This window comes from Halyomorpha halys, unplaced genomic scaffold (genome assembly GCF_000696795.3).
Source record: "Halyomorpha halys isolate HHAL.00 unplaced genomic scaffold, Hhal_1.1 Scaffold1762.1, whole genome shotgun sequence".
Lineage (NCBI taxonomy): Eukaryota > Metazoa > Arthropoda > Insecta > Hemiptera > Pentatomidae > Halyomorpha > Halyomorpha halys.
This window is the reverse complement of record NW_027113534.1, coordinates 1-22,956: the sequence shown is the minus strand read 5'-3', so window position 1 is coordinate 22,956 and position 22,956 is coordinate 1. Positions and strand designations below refer to the sequence as shown.

The 22,956-nt window shown below is 33.6% G+C and overlaps 1 protein-coding gene across 1 annotated transcript in view; it reads right to left on the bottom strand.

Moving 5' to 3' along the window:
* Positions 1-22,828, bottom strand: part of LOC106690583 (cell adhesion molecule Dscam2-like) — a gene marked incomplete at its 5' end in the record, with an annotated part of 74,003 nt that extends 51,175 nt beyond the window's left edge. The window contains 5 exons of the mRNA XM_067050968.1: positions 9,247-9,408; positions 9,708-9,818; positions 19,803-19,954; positions 20,323-20,467; positions 22,675-22,828. Coding sequence (XP_066907069.1) covers positions 9,247-9,408; positions 9,708-9,818; positions 19,803-19,954; positions 20,323-20,467; positions 22,675-22,828 — 724 coding nt within the window. The remainder of the gene's footprint in view (positions 1-9,246; positions 9,409-9,707; positions 9,819-19,802; positions 19,955-20,322; positions 20,468-22,674) is intronic.
* Positions 22,829-22,956: the final 128 nt, after the last annotated feature.

The window sequence follows — 22,956 nt, the reverse complement described above, 5'->3', positions numbered from 1 at the left end:
TCCCGGGTTTCGGCACCAGTTAAGTATTGGCGAAAGCAAAATGTCAAAAAAGAGAAGAAGGAATAAGATCTAACACGCTTGAACTGCTGTAAAACACTAACTTTATTGTGTTCACTACATCTCTTATACACTCTCGATCATCTGATCCCCTCAGTCAGCTGACATCGAAATAACAGCTGACTCATACCGTAACTTATATACATATATATATGAGCAGTCCTCGTAAACTTAAAAAAATTTTATATATGTATATATAGTTGACCGTAAAAATTTAAATATAAGAAGATGGTCAGGGTTGCGTTCAAAAGAAGAACAAATAGTTTATAACCATTTTAATGTCCGATGTGTCACCCCACTTTGTAGGCCTTCATCAGGGATAAAAAGATACAAAAAAACAACTGAGAATATTACAACAATAAGATAAGTTAAGCTAGGATAAATATTATGTAAAAATAAAGTGATAAGAAATTACATATTAATAAAAGGAAGGAAGACTTTTTATATTCTCTGATTTGTTTTTTGCTCATTTAATATCATTATTGCTATTTTTATTTATATTTACTATTTCAAGACGTTTATTTAACCTCTACTTTCTTCTTCTTTTTTCAATTGTTAATTTAAGTTTATTTTATATTGATACTATTTTATGTCTTCCTTCCTTTTATTTATATTTACTATTTCAAGACGTTTATTTAACCTCTACTTTCTTCTTCTTTTTTCAATTGTTAATTTAAGTTTATTTTATATTGATACTATTTTATGTCTTCCTTCCTTTTATTTATATGTGATTTCTTATCTCTTTATTTTTACATAATATTTATCCTAGCTTAAATTACCTTATTGTAGTAATATTCTCAGTTTTGTTTGTATCTTTTTAGCGCTGATGAAGCCGTCGAACATTCAAATAGTTATAAATTATTTGTTCTTTTTTTGACCGCAACCCTGACCATCTTCTTATAATTTTAAAAAAATGATTATCAAATTCAATACAAACACAACCAAAAACAAAAAAAAAGTTTTCTCATATTTACAAAACTAAAATAAACTCGGCTCAGAATAATTTTAACAATAAACACAACAAAAATAAAATAAAATAAATAAATACCCAAAAGGCACTTCTCAAATTTCCACTGCACACCACAGTATCACTGTAATTTCTACTATTAATACTGAATTACCACCTGTGTGTTACCACCACACAGAAAACGCTAGAATAATATATATTAAACAAAAATAATAAACACTTCCAGAAATAAAATATATAAAGAAAATGAACGCTTCAAGAATAAAATTAAAAGCATGTCCCCTTCCGAACTCCCATCACTTCTTCCCGTTCTGCCACATCCTGGACCTCTTCTTCTTCCGGTGTCCATTCCCTCAAAAATTGCTGAATACCTTCCGATGGTTTCCCTTGGTCCTCCTCTATCGCATTTACCGTGATTGCTCTTGATAACCAGTCAGCAACAAGCTCTCCCTACCTGGCTTATATATATTCTCCACATTATATTGGCTCAGGAGCTTCTTCCATCGAGTTACTCTCGCCGACGACTCCTTCAACTTCCCAAACCATTGGAAAGGACGGTGATCTGTATGGACCGGAATCTCCTACCGAGCACGTAGGGACGGAAGTGGTCCACCGCCCACAATATCCCCAACAGCTCTCTCTCAAGGGCACTGTAACGCGTCTCCGCCGCTGTTAGCCGTCTGCTGCCGTATGCAACCGGATGTTCCCCCTTTTCACTATCATGAGATAATTCCACCCTCAGAGCGTACTCGCTCGCATCCGTTGTGATAGTAAAAGGCGTTTGCAATCCGGAAAACGCGAGAACCCATTCTTTCTTTAACTCTTGCATACAGCGCCATATGTTGTTTTCGATTGTCAGAGTGATGACGATTTTCCTGCCCTTCTTCAGCAAGTTACTAAGAGGTACTAAATGGTCCGCCATTTCAGGCACGAAGCGGATATAATAGTTTAGGGCTCCCGAGAGTCTCCATATCCCTTTTACCTCCCTAGGCACTAGCATCTTTAGCAGCGCTGTCGCGAAATGGTGTGCCCCAAAAAATTAATTTCTTCCTGCCCCAGGATCGATTTTTCCAAAGATAATTTTAAACCGAACTGTCTAATTCTCTGAAACACGACCAGCAAATGCTCCACGCATGCCCGCAAATGCCTCCTTGGTTTTACTGGGATAATTAGTTAACATTTAGTAGGATAATTTAAGACTGGACCAGGTGATGAACAAACGGCCAAAATGTCTCCCAATTATTGAATAAATAAGTAAGAAGTATTGAGGATATTTCCTTGAAAAAAAAATTATTACAAAATATTGAACCCTTAGACAAAAATTAAATGAGGAAGTTTCAATTTACTTTTTTTTTTCAAGAAATTTCCGACTGTTTTGTAAAAATATTTTCTCTATTTCAAAATATGTCAATTATCAGTTATTTCTTTTTCTTTTTTATGTTCCTCTTATCTTATATATTTGTATCTTCACTTAAACTGGACTAATTAAGATATATATATTTTTTTCATTTTGCTTTATGGGCGACTTATCGTTTAAATGAGCATATAGAATGTTTCTGGAAATTTTTCAAAATCTCTAGAGATTTAGCTAATAGAGGTGAAATTTAGGTATTTTTTTTAGTTAGTTAAATTATCTTTCAAATGATAGTTATGTATTATAACAATACCATAAAATGTATACTTTGCAAGCTATCCCAAATTTCAAGTTTTCTTTTCTTCATAACATTAACAACATTGATGCTGTATACCAGCAGTCCCCAAACTTTTTTCACAGGACCCTTCTTGGGTTAAAACAATTTCACAACACTCTTACTAGGCTAAAGAATAATTTGAGGCACCCCTGTCAAACTAAAAACAAATTGCACAATTAATTACCCTTATAGCAGTTGAATGTGTAGGAAAAGAAGAAGAGTAGAAATTATTTGTTGGAATGCACTGCATATTTGCTATTTTAATTTTTTTAAATATTTTGGAAAAGTAGCATTTATTTGCAGCACTCTCAGCATACACTTGGGGCACCTCAAAGTGCTGTGGCACCCAGTTTGAGGAATAGCTGGTATATTACTGCTGAATATAAAATGTTTAAGGGCTTAGGTTAAAAGAGAAGACTTTGTGAAGTAATTTTCACCTCCTGGCAATAATGTTTTTTTTTTTGTTTTTTTTTTATAGATTTTCATTAAAAGTTTTCTGAAATCTAGCTTTATTGACATTTTCCAAACCTCCCCTGCATTAGCTTCCTTCTTATTTTCATATTTTCTTTTATATATAGATAGCTAGACATAGATAGCACCCATTATAGATTTACAACATAATGTCTCCATAGTAAGCACTAATGGCAATTCGATTTTTAACACTATAAATAACTCATAATTAATCAAAGTAAATTTTTTAATGCATCACAATATATTCCAAATTTACTAATACTTTAGTATTAGTTAATCATAAATTGGTTATTTATGATGTGAAAATTAGTGATCAGTCACATTATAATGGACCATTTACTGAAGTAAAAAAATCAAAATCTTTTAAAATGTTTACGTAGAAAATAATTCAGTTTTTTAGCATTGAATAAAAAAAATATATAACTTTTTATTCAAAATATTTATTTATTCATTTTTTTTATTTTAAAATATAATAATTTTCACATCATAAATTGGTTATTATAGGTTATTTTCTATGTACACATTTTAAAAGATTTTGATTTTTTTACTTCAGTAAATAGTGCATTATAATGTGACTGAACACTAATTTTCATATCATAAATAACCAATTTATGATTAACTAAAACCTGAAAGATTTACCACAACTATCAATCCACTCAGGCACGACTTTCATTCATAAAATCAACATTGTAACCCAAATAATTACAAAATATATATGATTTTTTATATCAAATAAATCATTTATGGAATTAAAGAATATGCATTTAAAAATATAACACACCTAACATTCTCGAATAATCTAGCATTCTGTGAACATCATCTTTCTGAACCATTAGGAGGGACCTTATCACAATTACAGCAATGGTGGTTTTACTATACAATCACTTTTCAAAATTAATTTTAAATTACATTTTGTTTTTTCTCATGTAAAGGAATAATTACACATAATAATAAATTTTCTATTTTGTCTCATTTCATTACTAATTAATCAGTAAAGACTAATGAACAATGTATGGCAATTTCAAGGGTATAGTTTTACTGTCCAAGCTACTTAAAAAATAACAGCAGGATGGGTGAATGAATGTATAGATTAATTTGGTAGCTTAACTTAATTTGAATTTAACTTGAATCTTTTAAATCCAAATTTTTATTACATTAACCATTGGCTCAGTTTTACGAGATTCAAAGGGAACTGACTCCAAGAAAATAGACAATAAAAGTGGGACAATGAACGTTATTGTCACAATATTACATTTTGGCCCTTCTGGTTTAATAGGTTTAAAATATTCATAGATAAGAAGGAAGCTAAGACAGGGGAGGTTTGGAAAATGTAAAGAAAGCTAGATTTCAGAAAACTTTTAATGAAAATCTATAAAAAAAAAAAAATTATCACCAGGAGGTGAAAATTACTTTACAAAGTCTTCTCCTTTAACCTAAGCCCTTAAACATTTTATATTCAGCAGTAATATACCAGCTATTCCTCAAACTGGGTGCCACAGCACTCTGAGGTGCTCCAAGTGTATGCTGAGAGTGCCGCAAACGAATACTACTTTTCCAAAAGAATTAAAAAAATTAAAATAGCAAATATACAGTGCATTCCAACAATTAATTTCCACTCTTCTTCTTTTCCTACTCATTCAATTGCTCTAAGGGTAATTAATTGTGCAATTTGTTTTTACTTTGACAGGGGTGCCTCAAATTATTCTTTAGCCTAGTAAGAGTGTTGTGAAATTGTTTTGACCCAAGAAGGGTCCTGTGAAAAAAGTTTGGGGACTGCTGGTATACAGCATCAATGTTGTTAATGTTATGAAAAAAATAAAACTTGAAATTTGGGATAGCTTGCAAAGTATACATTTTATGGTATTGTTATAATATATAACTATCATTTGAAAGATAATTAAAATTACTAAAAAAATACCTAAATTTCACCTCCATTAGCTAAATCTCTAGAGATTTTGAAAAATTTCCAGAAATATTCTATATGCTCATTTAAACGATAAGTCGCCCAGAAAGCAAAATGAAAAAAATATATATATCTTAATTAGACCAGTTTAAGTGAAGATACAAATATATAAGATAAGAGAAAGAGAGGAACATAAAAAAATATATAAAAAAGAAAAAGAAATAACTGATAATTGACATATTTTGAAATAGAGAAAATATTTTTACAAAACAGTTGGAAATTTCTTGATGAATCAAAAGTAAATTGAAACTTCCTCATTTAATTTTTGTCTAAGGGTTCAATATTTTGTAATAATTTTTTTTTTTTCAAGAAAATATCCTTAATACTTCTTACTTATTTATTCAATGATTGGGAGACATTTTGGCCGTTTGTTCATCATCTGGTCTAGTCTTAAATTATCCTATATTGTATATCTTCACAACTATGATTTGTGAAATCATCTGCTTCACTAAAGCCTTTGTTACAGGATGTACAATTAAATGTTATACTTCTTTTCACTTGTAATTTTTCATGATGAGTAATGATGGAACGAGGAAAACATTTTCTGCAATACTGACACTCATCCTTTCTTTTTTCTTAGCAGTATCAGGTATCCACTTATACAAATATAAATTATAATCCATTTTTGTAATAATTTGCATAATTGTCTTGTTAAGATGATCCTGATAAGACATAAAAAAAGGATTGGTTCCACAACAAGAAGCCCTGAAGTACCCAAGTATTTAATCTTCCCAGGTTCATTTGCTTGGATATAGCTTATAACTAACTAAATTTTTACTTTTTGTAATAAATTTCATTATAGTTGATTTTAATTTGAAGATCTTATGTTTAGTATTGTTATCTGTCATAGCCAATATCATCAATTGATTATTATAAAATATATTAATTATAAATAAAAGGAATGTTGTCCGGGTGCAGTAAAAAAAAAAAATCAAATAGAACGACCATTTGAGTTTTTTTTACGGTCAATCAACCATCTTCTCTACTATATTAATTATAGCATTAAGTTTTTTTTTTTTTTGAGAGGTGAGAAACCGATGAGGAAAATAATATCTCAAATTGAAAATTTACCTGATTAAGATCAAGTATTATGTCAAGCATGTTGTTGAAATCACTTTGGTGCTAAAGTTTAATCATACCATTGAATTATATTTTATACAATTATATGTGTTTTTATATAAAAACAAAAATACTTTGTATATTAAGTGTCTTAAAGCATGATAATTTTTTTTTTTCATCGTATTGCCTGGATTTCTACTGGGAAAATCCACCACCACCTTCTATTTCTCATTTATGAAAAAACCTGCCAACAATGACAAAATTTGTCCTAGATGTGGAGCAATATGTGTGACAGATCTTGGCCGAGCACGGTTCAGGTAATAAAAAGTTACTGTTCTCCTTAAATGTGATTACTATCTAAGTATGAAGACTAGCACATGGCTGAGTCGAACACAACTCTCCTTCAAAAAGGTGTGCCATTCTATAACTTTATGGGCGACTCTACCTCACCCTCGACAACCTATTATAATGTCGATGTTGGGCTTTTCCTCCAAAACAGTGGTGGATTGGTCAAATTTTTGTCGGGAGATTTGTCTAGACTCACTAGTGATGTCAGATGTTGGCACCATTAGTCGTCCAGGAGTAGTGGTAGAAATTGATGAGGCGAAGTTTGGAAAACGGAAAAACAACCGGGGGATGGAAGTCAAAGGATCATGGATCTTTGGTGGGATTGAAAGAGTGAGGAAGAGGTGTTTTTTTGAAACAGTTCCTGATTCCTTGGCTAACTCCTTCATGGAAGACCATCATTTCAGACCTATGGAGAGGATATTATATATCTAATCCACCACCAACAGTATCAACATCTGATAGTAAATCATAGTATTAATTTTTTAAACCCGAATGATAAAAGAATTCATATCCAAAATATTGAGAGGACGTGGCATGAGGTACGCTGTAATATCCCACAATTCGGAAGGAATAAAAACGACAATGCTGGATACCTCGCTGAGTTTTATTGGAAATCGAGGGTCGATTTAAACTCCCGCTTCCATCAATTCTCGATGGAGGTTGGTAGGCAATTTGATCCTTATTGCAATTAATAGGTAAGAATTTTAATATTATTTGGTTAGTAATAGTATGTCGATATTAACTCCTTAGTAATAATAAGGACCTGAGTTAATACTTTGTAGTGCTAAGGCAGTTAACATTTGTGTTCAATAATTTTCCAATATAGAATATCTATTGTTATATAACCTACATATTTCCATTCCCGATTTCAAACTCAACCATCATGAGAAGGGTATCTAACTCACCCTTCCTTCACGCCACCTTCCTCCATATATTTGTACAGTGAATGAATAAATATCATCAGTAGGCTATGAATTCAAAGGCGATAATTGTGTCAAAAGAATTAATGAAGTACAAATTTGTGATATATTGTTGAATTAAAAGTCAATAAGTTTTGTTTTGGCTATAGAAACTGACATACTCAATTTTGTTGTCTAAGTCTTGTATGTTTTTAATATGATGTCTCTAATTAATAACTAGATTTAATTTAAAGGATTGTTTGTTTAAATAATTGTCAGAACTTGTACAATATGTTGATTGTAGTAGACATGTAATTGTTTAAATAAAGGAATAGTTGATGGTTTTCCCCATTATTTATTTACATATATAAATACAGTTTTACCCTTTAAACCTAATACATATTCCCTCTTTAAGAAATATAAAATGTAAAATTATGAGAAGATTGTTGACCCTCTATGATATATAAGAAGTGAAGATGGCAAGGGGTGCACTAATATGCTATTTGTTTAATTAATATAACAATCAGACAGTCCGCTTATTGTCAATTTTGTATTTGGCAGGTGTGGGTATAAATGAAAAGATAAAAAAAAAAAGTATCTCACGATTTAGTAAAGTAAGTTGTAACTATGTTGTAAAAAATTTCAATTACAGCTCAAGAGAACCTTATTATTCCAGTCAGATTAACTATTAAACAATTATCTTAATCTTATTTACTTACAGCTCAAGAGAACCTTACTATTATATTCAGACAAACTCTTAAATATATATCTTATTCTCATTAATTTACAGCTCAAGAGAACCTTACTATTATATTCAGACAAACTATAAAATAAATATCTTATTTTTATTAAATCACAGCTCAAGAGAATCTTACTATTATATTCAGACAAACTATAAAATAAATACCTTATTCTTATTAAATTACAGCTCAAGAGAACCTTACTATTCTAGTCAGACAGACTATTAAATAAATATCTTATTCATATAAGTACTCACAAAAAAGTTCTTAATTACAGATAAGAACAAATAACACAGGAAGGAAGTTGAATAGTAGGGGAGCGGCGGGAAGGTAGTGGAGGATTTCACTTCTACCATTTCCCAGTAGAAATTCCCTCTAGTGGGAAAAAATCCCTATCGAAGTTGCGGGAATTTATTTTTCAAACGAGCAGCTGGGAATCGGTCACCTCCGGAGACTCTCGGCTCCGTTCGGGACCGGCAGTATGCTCACGTTCGGAAAAAATGGGCTTCCGCCATTTTGGGGGAGCTGATGGAAACAATTACCCACTACGCCATAATAAACCCGATATCCTCCTTATTGATCTAAGAAAAAAGAAAGCGGAACTTATTGATTGCGGAATCCCAAACAATAATAATATAACCTCTACTGTGGGAGAAAAACTAAGGAAATATCAGGAATTGGCGATTGAATTGAAGGAACTGTATCATTTGGATGGAGTTACCACAACTCCAATCATAATATCCACCAATGGCCTCGTACCAAAATTGACAGTGGTAGGCGTGAATGCTTTGGGAGTGCCTGTTGATGTACTAAGAGAGGCTCAACAGTCGGTTCTCTTAAACACAGCACGTATAGTGCGAAAGGTTTTAAGTATTTGAAAAGATAAAATAAATAAATAAACAAAATATGAAGGTGATTGGACTTCAAGGTCCCCCACCTCATATATTCAACCCGCAATAGCGAGAAAAACCGAATAATAATAATAAATAATAATGCCAATATTTTTAGCATTTGCTTCCAAAATTAGCAATAATTTATTAATTGAACTTACCTATAACTGAAATCACAATATTTTGAGAAGTTGCTTTGCCTTGCTTATTTTGTGCTGAACATCGGTAAGTACCTTTATCTTGGTCTCTTCCCACATTTACAATGTAAAGAGTACCATTAGGAAAAATTCTTTGATTTCGATTAAATGGTAATTTCCTTCCATCTAAAATTATAATATGTATCACTGCTATGATTTTGGGTCAACATTCATTTTTAAATGAATAATCTTCATAATTGACTGCATGAGATTAAATTAGGGATATTAGGTAAAAAAAGTGGTTCAAGTCAGCTAACATAAAAAATGGTTTAGCTCATTAAAGAAAATAAATATTACATTGTCATTAATATATCATAGCAGCTAATTAGAGTAACAGTTTCTAATTTACCACAATAATCTGATTCATTGAACAATTGTTAATGTTATTATTTTCTGAATTATAATTAATATTTTTTTTAAACTACCTTTTTCCCAAGTGATGAGATCTATGGGATATCCAGCTATGGGGCAAGGTAAATAAAGTGGCTCGCCAGCAACTGCAGAAATGTTTGGTGTCTTCCTGATATAAGGAGCACCTGAATAAGAATTTATCATAAAATTATTTTATATTATGTTCAAATTAACACTTGATTATCAGGATAACTTAAAAACATTCCACAAGAAAATACTAATTTTCTATCCATGATACCATGATATACAATTGAACAAGTAATTTAGTAAATGTAATTGGAACACATATAAACATCGACACCATATATACGTACATAAATAAATGAATACTAAAAATAAAATTATGACTTAAAAAGATAACTATAAACATTTAACTCATTATTACCAAACAAACGAAGATTTATATGCTAAACTGTAAGTTTTCACTACTTTATAAATTGTTATTTCACAACTCAATACCAGATTTTTTTTTAAATTTCAAAACATTGTAGTAAAAGTTGTAGTATCTTCAGATTTTTTTGAAGTTAACAATGATGTTCTACAAATGTCTTCCAACTTTACAATCATCACAAGTGTCCTCTTGGCAATTTCTCTCATTCTAGGTGCTACATAAAGAAACAAATATTTCTGAAATGTTCTAACATTTTCATTTATAACAATAATAATAACCTGAAGATTTGATTTCAATACCACTAATTGCTGTCTACACAAATCTGTCCAATAATCATTGTCTGAACCCAAATCCGCAACATTAGCCTTAATACAATCCTCCCTCCTATGTTTCGGTCTGCATTCCAGATGTCTACCAGTTTGCTCAGTAGTTATTAATGTTTTATGAATTCATTTATTACTTTAACTTTACATTTCCATTTTATTCTCTGCAATGCTATCACCTCAGTTTTGTTTATCAGGTGCAATTCACACAATTCAGCATTGTATAGCCTTCTAAATTCTCCAGTTAAATCATCCTTATTCAGACTGACTTAATTATATCTGAGGCATATAATTATAAAGGCGTCATTATCATCGTGACCAATTTGGTCTACTCAGCAGGACGATGAAATTTATATTATACTAACAGATTCTTTCATAAGATTGAATTCTGGAACAATTTTGTTCTTTAACTGTTTTCGATTTTTTCTCACCATTTCCTGGAAATCATTGAAAACTGTTAGTAGTTTTTGCCACTTTACACTATCAAGACGAATCGGATCAAAACAAGTGTCCAATATGAATTTATCTTAAAATGTGATGTAGAATCAGAAAAATGACCCTGTCCCATTAAAAGTTGGGTGCATTATAGAATGTTAGAAAATTAACAATTAAAGAAAACATACACCAATAAGTAGGCCCAGCAAAAAGCTAATCAAAATTGTAGAAATAAGAACGGTGAACATGTCAGGATATATCAATCCCAGGATGGATACTCTGTAGGTAACATAAAGTAGAAAAATTATCATAAACCAAAAAAGATACTGCAGTAATAAGGTTATTAATTAGTAATTTTAAGAATATTCAATATTTTTTTTAAATACTCATCAAATATTCTAAAAAGGCCAAATTACTTTAATATCATGATCATTTTCTTTAATTTAAAAATTTGTTTGAATGTCGAACAGTATAAATCAGGTAAAAAGTATTGCCCATTTTAAGTGGTAGAAATTATCCTTAAAACTACAATTGAAAAACTGATTACCATCGTATCTTTAGTTTATGCTTGGTTTTTTTTTTCTAAAGCACTGCATTACTATTGCAACACTATTTAATAGTGTTGTGATAAGCCAATGATAATGAAATACGGAAATTGTGAATGATAAAAATTAGTAATAAATGTTATAGTGACAAACAGATTTATTTTAACTGTGTTAAATTAACTTGGGCATACTAACCGGAAAATTTCAGTAAATCAAGGTGAGGCTGTGATACTAAAATTAAGATTGTCCTTAATAATGGCCAGATCGACTGAAACGTTGGACATGTAACATGTTTTAATAAAGAAGGTTGAGACTATATGGATAATTTTTGTTATTGTTACCGAAAGTTTTATACGATTTGGTAGGTAAATAACAATAATACAATGTTTTTTTCTTTTTGACATGCATATTTATCCAAGAGCTCCGAGGATATAAAAATTCTGTCCTCTAAAGTAAAACAAGTTGAGAGAGAACAATAAAATTTGAGATGCAACTTGATATTCATGAAAGGATATGGCATACAATTTTACCGAAATCTAAGGAGATGGGTAATATTTTTCAAAACTTCTGGATGATTTGATAAGTAACAATTCCAGAGTAATTTAAATCAACACAGAAACCATTATATAAGGTACAGAATATGACATTGAATTTAAAATATTTATTTTATTATTATATAGGTATACTACCATAGTCAGTCTCTTCTGTACCTTGTATTGAATATAATAGTTGACAAATCGGATATTTGTATTTATCAGCACTGTTTACATAAATGATGTAATTATTTTCTAACATCTTGATTTTTTATCGATAGAACTCTTTTTGCTTTATCAAAAGAGAAAATATGTAATTGATTTTTATCAATTAACAGAATACAAAATTTCACAACTATCTCCAAAATCATGTTGACACTACATTTCCCTTTAATGGTGACCTTGAACCTTTAAACTAAAGTAAAGTATACTAACCTTTTAAAATTGAAAGTTCTTAATTAACTATTTTAAATGAATTTAATATATTTATTAATTCCTTAATAAATTTTAATACTTATATCTTTTTTGAAGGAATAACATTCTCTCTTTGTAACTATTTAATGAACTGTGTGTAGAAAATAACAATTAAATTCTTCTAAATACTTTTTTTACAAATACGTAATTATAATACCAAATATTAATTCATTCTTGTAACTCCATTATTGAAAAAATCTATGGTATAATAATCAAACCTATTATATTAAATCTGTCTTCAAAATTTCTTTGTTATTTTTATGCCATATTGATATTAATATGAATGTAAAATATAGATATCAACATGAAATATCCGAATAAAATTTAAATATTTTATTGTATGACTTTCCTTAAAATTTCATTATTCTTCACTAATGAAATATCAATATTTTGATTAAATATTATTAGAATATCGATCCCAAAGTTTGATATCTTTATCAATCAGAAATATCAGTATGAACAATAAATATTTTTTTTGCAATATTCAAATGTTTTCATATTGAAGATATTGATATCATATGTCAATATTGACATGAAAAATGGAAATTATTTTATTTTATACTAAAACTTTGCTCAATATTTTGAAATATTGCACAAATAAAACATCGATTAAATATTTCTTGAATATTGTTGCCAGTTGTTGATATCGTATGGAATTCCACTATTAACTGCGAATATTTTAGTGTAAAACTATTCTTGAATTTCGATATCCTTCACTACTGAAAATATTGATATTTCGAATGAATATAATGCAAATATTTTACTATAATATATATTTAAATATACAAATATTTAATTATTATTGAGAAAGTTGAATATCGATATTGTAGCGTGTGGGGCGAGAAGGAGCATGAGGTGCAACCACTACCCAACACAGCTCTGCACCTCGAGCCTCACAGAAGATAAATTTACAAATTACTTAATCTTGTAAAAGACATATTGTGATTTGTATATATTATTAATCTATGTACATTACACTTAACAATATCAATAGAGTGATTAATAAACGATACCAAAACAATGCACCAAACTATCTCAAGCAGACATGTACTGACCGCTTCTCGGTCACAGCCACATGGACTAGGTATATAAATAAGGGACTATAGATCCCCAATTCACGGAAGTGCAGTGTTATTCGTGAGACAGTGCGTGTCGCTCTCTTTAGTTAGCTGTGACGTCACGTTTTACCGGCTCTCCTGAGAACAAAGGGCTTTGTCCCTTTGTCTTGTTTGACTTTTTCTTTGTTCTTAGGCTCGTTTCCTGAGAACAAAGAGTGCTGTGTTTTTATTATTTATATTAACTGTGTGCTAGTGAAAGTGCGTAGAGATGGCGGAAGCTATGGACGGCGATCTTTCATCTCCTTCTTGTGTAAGAACAACGAAACACGACAGACCGGACCAAGGAGAACAAGAGTTCCCGAACCCTAAAAAAGTCGCGCGGAGCGGCCAAGCTGGGAGCAAATCTGTAACTGAGATACCCACAAACAACAATTTCAACGGAGTCGCGGAGCAGGACAACACAACAGCGTCATCAACCCCAACTGTCACCACTAGAGGAAAGCCAAAAAGGATTGCCCCCTTCGTAATCCCAGGTAATCTACCTTTAAATCCTATTCGCGATTATTTATTTGCGATCAATTTAAAAAAAAATTTCTTACGCCGCACCAACCAAGAAATTAGGGTATTTGTACAAAGATATTCCCACACTGAAACGGGGGCTTCATGAACTGAAAGTCCCCTTCCACACTTTCCCAGAGCGTGGGAGTCAGAAACCGCCCAACAAATTCATTATTAAAAACCTGGATGTCCAGGAAACAATAGATAATGTGAAGGCGGCACTTGGCCCTGTCAGACCTATAGATGTGAGGCGTCTGATGAAGACACACCGAGACGGAAGCAAGACCCCCTTACCCCCGATAGTGGTCACCCCATGAGGTAACTATCGAAAACATACGAAACGTCAGACATGTTAATCAAATCCTCTTCCACGTTGAAAAATACAGACAACGGAAAGATCTTATCTAATGCCACAAATGCCAACAATTTGGTCAGAGTAAAAACTATTGTGAACACCCTGTGGCCTGTGTCAAAGGCGCGGGACCGCACCTAATTCAAAATTGCCCCCGACAAGGCCCCCCAATGTAACAATTGTGATTTGGAGCACGTTGCCTCATACCGGGGCTGTGAAAAACTCACAATGTACGCGGAGGCGATACTAAAAACAAAAGGGACTAGGACGGCGCCTGCAGGCCCTCACCATAGTAACCCGCAGAACGGAGAAAGGCCTACTCCAACAGGACCAGCAGCGAGCCAATCAGAGGGTCTGCCCCACCACCACCACGCCCAACACCTCCTTCAAGACCAGCTTGGACCAATCCGACACCGACACCAGGACAGGAATCATCACTGACACCCCCACACCCAGTTCCTCCACCGCAGCTTATTTCCGAGATCCCTCCGTGGCTCGAACAGTTCACCCACACGATCTCACAATTAATGGGCCAAATGGCAGCCATGATGCAAACTCTGACCAGCCACTTCATTAAATCATGAGCAGGTTTACACTGATCAATTTCAACTGTAATGGACTAAACAACAAAATAGAAGAAGTGGAAGTGTTATTGGCCCAAGTGAATCCATCCATAGTAATCCTTACAGACACGAGACTACAGGGACGCCACCGCACATTCGAGGATACACCGTGATCACCACTGATAGCGATCCACAAGGGGATGTGCTCATAGCGGTTCGTCATGGTATCCAGTGGAAGCAAATGCCAGCGCCACTGGTAACCAATGACATAAAGATCAGCCACCTCACGATACAGGTCCTCATACGGCAGCCTACCATCATCACAGGCTTCTACCGCTGACCGCGCGCATCACTACGTGAGCTACGGCAATTCCTCGAACTGTGCGGACGAAAACGAAATCATTGGCTGGTGGGGGACGTCAACGCCCACCACAGTCTTTGGCACAACACTTCCACAAACGGGGCAGGGAAACAACTGGCAAAAACTGCGTTCACGGCGGTCCACCCGGACACACATACATTTCGTCATGTTGGAAACGGCTCAACTTCCACGCTGGACCTGCTCCTCACCAGGCAGTCCCATCGTATCACAAGGATAACTCAGTTATCCCCTTCGAACAAACCGGCTTTCAAGCACACCTCAGTACAGAATACCATCTTATGAAACTTTAAACAGAGGTGTGTAGAGACCTCAACAAAAATGCAGCGACAGCTATGATTTCTATTGACTGTACGAAAGCATTCGACTCCGTGTCTCACGGCATGTTATGCCATAAGCTCGCGGACCTCGAGTGTCCAGAACAGCTCTATAGTATTATTCTGTCATTTCTAAAAGAACAGACTCTAGCTTTACGAGTTTGCGACGATTTCTCTCGAACTTTATCTCTCACATGTAGTGTTCCTCAAGGATCAGTCTTATCCCCGGTACTCTTTTCCATCTACACGGCGGACACTGTTGGACACAATTACAGCAAAGCGACTATCGCAGCATATGCAGACGATATTGCCATCTATATCAGCAGTATCAATGCCGCTACAGCTCTGGGCCACGCCGAAAGTGTATGTGAAGATATCACAATGAAACTAATGAACATCAATATAACTGTAAACCCAAACCAAACCCGATTGTGTGGTATTTGCTCTGCAGAAGGGGAAGAAGTCCAGATTGCCTCGCTCCTTACGAGTGGGGAACACCGCACTAGCGCCATCTAACTCAATCATATTCCTAGGAATCAAACTAAACCACCACCTTACTCTATCCACTCAAATCTACCATAAAGTAAAACAAGTAAGAAGAAAAACCTACCGCCTCCATCACCTACTACTGTCACTTGCTCTCTCACTCCGTTTAAAATTACAAATTTATAAGAGTATACTACGTCCGGCTCTCCTATACGGTGCGCCGCTCTTCACTCACCTCCAGGACGGAACACAGCGCCATCTTCAACAGTTTCAGGACACTGTGCTGCGGAAAATAGTGAGGTCTAAATCACTGAGTAAGACGAAACCACCTCAACTTCACGAGATCTTCGACCTACCGACTGTACCCGAGTTTATACAACGGAGGCACATCAAGTTCTTCGACTCGCTGAAGGTAAACATCAACCCGCTATTCAATACACTATCGCCCGCTACACCTCCAATCAGATGGCAACAGTGCCACCTGTGGCCAAACACCAACAGTGCAATAGACAATTTTTGAACCTTAGTTTTTTAGTTTTAGTTGTAGTGATTAGTTATAGTGTCTTCACAACCATCAAGTGTGCCCCAACACTTTTGACTCACTTCCATGTACTCCACTTCCGCCCATCTTATCACTACACATCCTCCTTAAAATGTAGCCCTGCTACAGTAAAAGGAGTAAAATCTGTCCATTATACTCCATATGTATCTATTAATATCATGCTGTTTCAGATTAAAAGGGGTTCTGAAAAAAAAAAAAAAAATGAAACATTGCCAATCGTATTCTCACGAGTTGTTTTTTTTTTTTTGTACGCTTACCCAAAATGATGGCCTACCTCCTCTCCTTTTCTCCAGCAATCTTAGTCCGTACGCTTCATTTCGGCAACCAAAATTGTAACCTAATCCTTAGCGGCTACACTGGTCCGTCCGCTTCATCTCGGCAACCGATGTAGTTGATCCCATCTCTCCCCAGCTCTAATCCGTCCGCCTTATCTCGGCAACTAGAGGTGCACCTAGCCTTATCAGCTTACTAGTCCGCCCGCTTCATCTCGGCAACTAGTAAGCTGGCTCCTATCTTGAAAGTTCTAGTCCGTCCGCTTCATCTCGGCAACTAGTAAGCTGCATCCTATCATGCCAGTTTTGGTCCGTCCGCTTCATCTCGGCAACTAGTAAGCTGCATCCTATCATGACAGTTCTGGTCCGTCCGCTTCATCTCGGCAACTATAAATGTTACCCTACCTCAGACTCTCTCCTACCAAGACCTCCTCTACCTACGTCAGTGTCCAGGGTTCATCCCCTGACACGGCCGTTCCTTTCTTCCTTACTTACTATTGAATACACCTTTTCGAGGGCCTTCTGTATAGTGGATATCAGGATGGAGAGCCGCCTCGACAATATCAATAAGGTTAGTTAAAATAAACTAAATATTTTCTTGAAATATAAATATGTTTTGATGTTAAGGATTTCCTTAATTAAATTGGATTCTATTGGAATAATGATATCGATTGTAGATACTGATATGCAATATCTGAATATAATTTAATAACGGAATATTGATATTTTATTACATATCTTGGGATATCATTGCCAAAGGTTTATATTGATATCAATAAGGATTATCAGAATGAATTTAAATAATTTCTTAAAATATTAAATCATTTGATATTGAGGATGTCGTTATTAGAGTTGGATTATGCTGGCTAAGTGGTAATATCGATATCAATTAGGGATATCAGAATGATCAGTGAATATTTCCTTCAAATATTGAAATAATTGGATTTTGAGGACATCATTTAAACTGCAAATATTTTCTTGAATATCAATTTTGTTTCAGTTTGAGAGAGTTGAAGTTTGGATTGGATATTCTTGGAATATCGATGGCAAAGTTTGATATAATGATGGATGTTGGAAACATTGTAATATTTCCTTTAAATATCATAATCTTTTAACATCTACAATATCGATATTTGGATTAAATATTATTGGCTGAATATTTTTCGATGTTATTGGTATTTATTGAATTCTTTTATGCTTTAAAAAATAGTTCATATCTAGTTCTGGAATATGTGATCATTTTTAGAGAGCAAATTACCTATGATAGTTTGTCTGATCATCTGTGTAATCCGTATATATGTTTTTAAATAAATTTGGGGAGATCTTTTTAAAATGTTAATATCGAAGGGAAATATCGAGTTTCCAATATTATTAGTCAAAAATATTGAAATTTTGATAATATTAATATCGATATTCCATCCCTACCAACTGGACCATCTTATCCTTCCATTAATTCTGTACTGTTAATTATAAAACTACCAACTAAACTAGTTTAGTTATGGAAAATAAAAGGAGCATTGTTAGGAGAGAAAAGTATTCCATCTGAGAAAAAAATGGTTACATTATAACATTAATTATATATACAGAATTACATATTTATAAAGTTGCCAGCACATTTGTTTCAATTATAAAATTTATTCACATACATTATTATTATCACCAGATTTTTTAAAACGTTTATTAACGGTTAGTAAAACAACATTCCTTTGGGTCACATTTAAACTTGCAAAAAAAAAAAAAATTCACTTATACTTTTTGGGATAAACAATCGATATAGGTTTATTAAAACTCCAAGAATATTAAATTATTCTTCTAAAAACATCATGAAAGAAAAGTCTTTTTTATATTTTTAATAAAACAAATTTTGAATAGTCAGAAGAAAAATAATCTAAATATGAAAACTCATTGAACGCTGTGTAGCGATAGGGAGCAAGCGGTTTCATCACAACTCACCAGAGCGCTGCACCTCGAGCCTCACCGAAGTTCTCAAATGTACATATTGCATTATATGGAAAAACATATTGTCATTTTTATATATTATTAATGTCTGTACCTAATACTTAACAATGTCAATAGAATGATTAATAAACGGTACCAAAACAATGCACGATACTATCTCAAGCAGACGTGTACCGACCGCTTCTCGGTCACAGCCGCATGGACTAGGCCTATAAATAAAGGGGCTCTAAACCCCCAATTTGATCTTTGTTCCATCTCCTTCCCAAGCCTAGCCATAACACTGGTGCCGTACGTACACTCTACATGAGATAGAGAAGTTCATTGCCAATCTATTCTCACAACAGTTGTTTATCTGTACGCACACCCAAGATGATGGCCTATTTCCTCTCCTTTTCTCCAGCAATCTTAGTCCGTCCGCTTCATCTCGGCAACTAAGATTGTAACCTAATCCTTAACGGTTACATTGGTCCGTCCGCTTCATCTCGGCAACCAGTGTAATTTCCCGTCTCTCCCCAGCTCTAATCCGTCCGCCTTATCTCGGCAACTAGAGGTGCACCTAGCCTTATCAGCTTACTAGTCCGTCCGCTGTATCTCGGCAACTAGAACTGTTACTATACCTCAGACTCTCACCTAGACCTCCTCTAACTACGTCAGTGTCCAGGGCTCATCCTCTGGCACGGCCGTTCCTAACTTATAATGAATACGCCTTGTCGAGGGCCTTCTGTAAAGTGGACACCAGGCTGGAGAACCACCTAAGACTCAGACAACCTCGACAGCTGTATAGAATCTATATAACAAATTTTAAGGAATAGCTTGTTTGAAATATTATTTTTATTTAAGATAGCACAACTTACATATGATGTACTATAATATTAAGAAAAGATATTTTTAAAAATAGTTACCATAAACTCTCATTTCTGCACTATGGGAAGTTTCACCAACTTTATTAGATGCTTTACATTGGTAAATTCCACCATCCTCTACACGAACATTGCTAATATTTACATGACTTACTACATCTCCATTCAGTGTAACATATTGACCAATAAGATATCTGTTAAAATAAAAAAAAACTTAATTCAACAATGGAATATTTAAAATTAACAAAAATTCAGTAAAATTACAGATTACATTTGACTTCACTCTGATAGGAGTCCCATTTGAAACATATTTTCTATATTATTATTAAGAAGTATATTATTTCATTAAATATCTCATTTTATAAAAATAGGATAAATCATCAATCATTATAATTTTCTGTTAGCAAAAGTAGTTTCAAGTTTCATGATAAATGAAATTGGTTGACTTCTCAGCATGATGATTTATGAAGGAATCCTCTTCCTCAAATGCCTTCAATTAAACCTAACAACATGCAGATCACAAAAAATTTGTTTAGTAAAAAAAAAAAGAAGAAATTAATACCTTTCATTCATTGGAAGAGTAAAACCATCAATAGTCCATGTTATCTGGGGTGTAGGATTTCCAATGGCTATACATTTTAGTGACATTACTGGACCTGGTTGTACAGTTTGCTGAATAAACTTGTAAGTCAGTTGTGGTTTAGATGCTGTAACACATAGATTAATTACATCTGTTACAGCAACAATTAACAGTTCTGTAGTAGTAAACTGCAGTATTAATTTAAACAATATGACAATAGTTTTTTAGGAAAATAAAAATAAATTATTAGTCATCCAATAATTGAGTGATTCAGAAGAAAGATAAACTTGTGCCTGAAAATTTGAGACTATTGGAGAACCTTTATCAAAAATATTGAACCCATTCTAATAGCATTAGCATCTAGACTTTTACATTATTAATAGTTTTTGTCAAAATATCTGTAATTTAAAAACTCAAAAATTATTGTATAAAACAAAGTAAATAACACAATAATGATGAAATACACAAGATAATTACATTATATATATAATTAACCATATTTTTCTAAATATTAAAATTATAAATGAGGATGAAACCAAATATATTTGTAGAAATACCGAGGGAAATAATTCTTTTGCACTCAGCGGTACTCATGATTATGCCTTCAATTTATACTAATGGTGAATATGCCGATATAATGTTTGTGTACAGTTTTTGCAATGCTAATGCAAATGCTGCCTTTCGTGAATATGCCAGGCAATTTCCGAATGGAAGATTACCAAACAAGTCTCTCTTTAGCTCCACGTTTTCTCTTACAGTAATTGGTACATTTGCTATAGTACCATGTGCTGATGTTATTTTTCCCCTTTATGAAATGAAGAAAGGAGTGCAACCATATTACAATATTTTGATAATAATCCATCTGGCAGGGTACAACGAGCTAAAGTAGAATTAAATATTATACCAACTACAGTATGGAGAACTCTCATTGCAGATGGACTTCACCCATGTCATTATCAATGGGTACAAAATTTATTACTGCAAGATTTTCGGCAAAGAAGACATTTTTCAGATTGGTACTTACATAATTCACTAATACTACGTGTTTACATGGGGACCTGCTTGTGCTATACTTCAGGTATCCCAAGTGTATTTTAAAACTATAATAAATTAGTGTGGAAAAGGGGAAGTTGAAAATGTGAGACCTTTCATTCAAAAAAGAATATGCATATATTTCTCTCTAGTTTAAAAGTGTTAATCCCTGGAGGGGCAATCATGGTTAGTGAGTTAGTTCAGAAATCAGTTTGATTATATGAGATAATATCAGAATAAATTTGGGTGGTCTCATGGGTAATAGAAATTATGTGCTTATCTGGTGACATCTCCTAGCCGCTTCAATTGGTGGCTGCCCAGCAAGTCCTGGACTCTGGCGTGATGGTAGGGGCAGGCCAGGTCCCTAGCTTGCATGGTACTTACGCTGGGGCGGCATTGCAGTCGCGGCGTATTCAGGGTCTTCCGGTGTCTGTGGCAAAAGGGGGCATCAGAAAATGAGACCCCCGACCCCGACTTTATACAAATTTAATAAAAGAGCCGAAAAATTCGGATTACTTAAATCCGACACTACATAATCCTCAATTTTTAGGAAACATTTTCTGGACAAATGAAGTTACCTTCACAAGAAGAGGTATCTTCAATCAGAAAAATAATCACCTCTCGTCGCTGGAAAATCCCCATGCAATTCATAAGCATCATTTTTAGCACCAGTTTCAGTGCAATGTGTGGTTGGGGATAATAGACAATATTTTAATAGGTCCACATTTCTTACTGCCTCGACTCAATGTGGGCACATTTCTGGAATTTCTTAATAATGATTACTATGATTTGGTTGAAAATATTCCACTACAACTGAGAAGGGACATGTGACTTCAGTTAGATGGTTGTCCTGCACATTACGGAAGAGGTCCCCAATGGCTTAATGTTAAACATCCCAGTCAATGGATTGGCTCTGCAGGACCAGTGGCTTGGCCTGCACGTTCTCCAGGCCTGACACCACTGGATTTTTTTGTTTGGGGTGACATTAAACAGAAAGTCTATGTAAGGCCGGTCAATGATCTTAATTCCTTATGAAGAAGGATAATTGAATCTTGTGAAACAATAAAACATATCCAGTGCCGTTCTGCCACTGCTGCTGTTGAAGAAAGATGCCGAGCCTGTCTTAATGCTCAAGGAAATTACTTTGAACAACATTTAAGAAGAATTTAATGTTTACCTTTAATTAATAAAGTAGTTGGAACAAATAAATAAGTTTTATTTATTTCATATAACCTAAATAATTCATAACAATGAAAATCTTTAGGTGTGAATATCTCTTAAATAAAGCGTTTGCGGACATACCTTCAGAGGAAATTTTATTCTTGTTTTGAGGTTCTTGATTCATATTTTCAGTGTGGCCACTTGATCCTGAAACAGCTTGTATTACTATTTTTTTTCTTACATTCAAATTCCGAAAGTTGTTTTCAGCCAGAGAAAACATATCTTCTTCTTCCTCCTTTAATTAATTATCAAGTTGTTTTATACTTTGTATTTATCCATTTCTTCTTACTACTAACAATGATGGATGGTTCATATTATTTGAAATAGACATAATTATAGGTACTTTAGAGAGAACCATTTTGC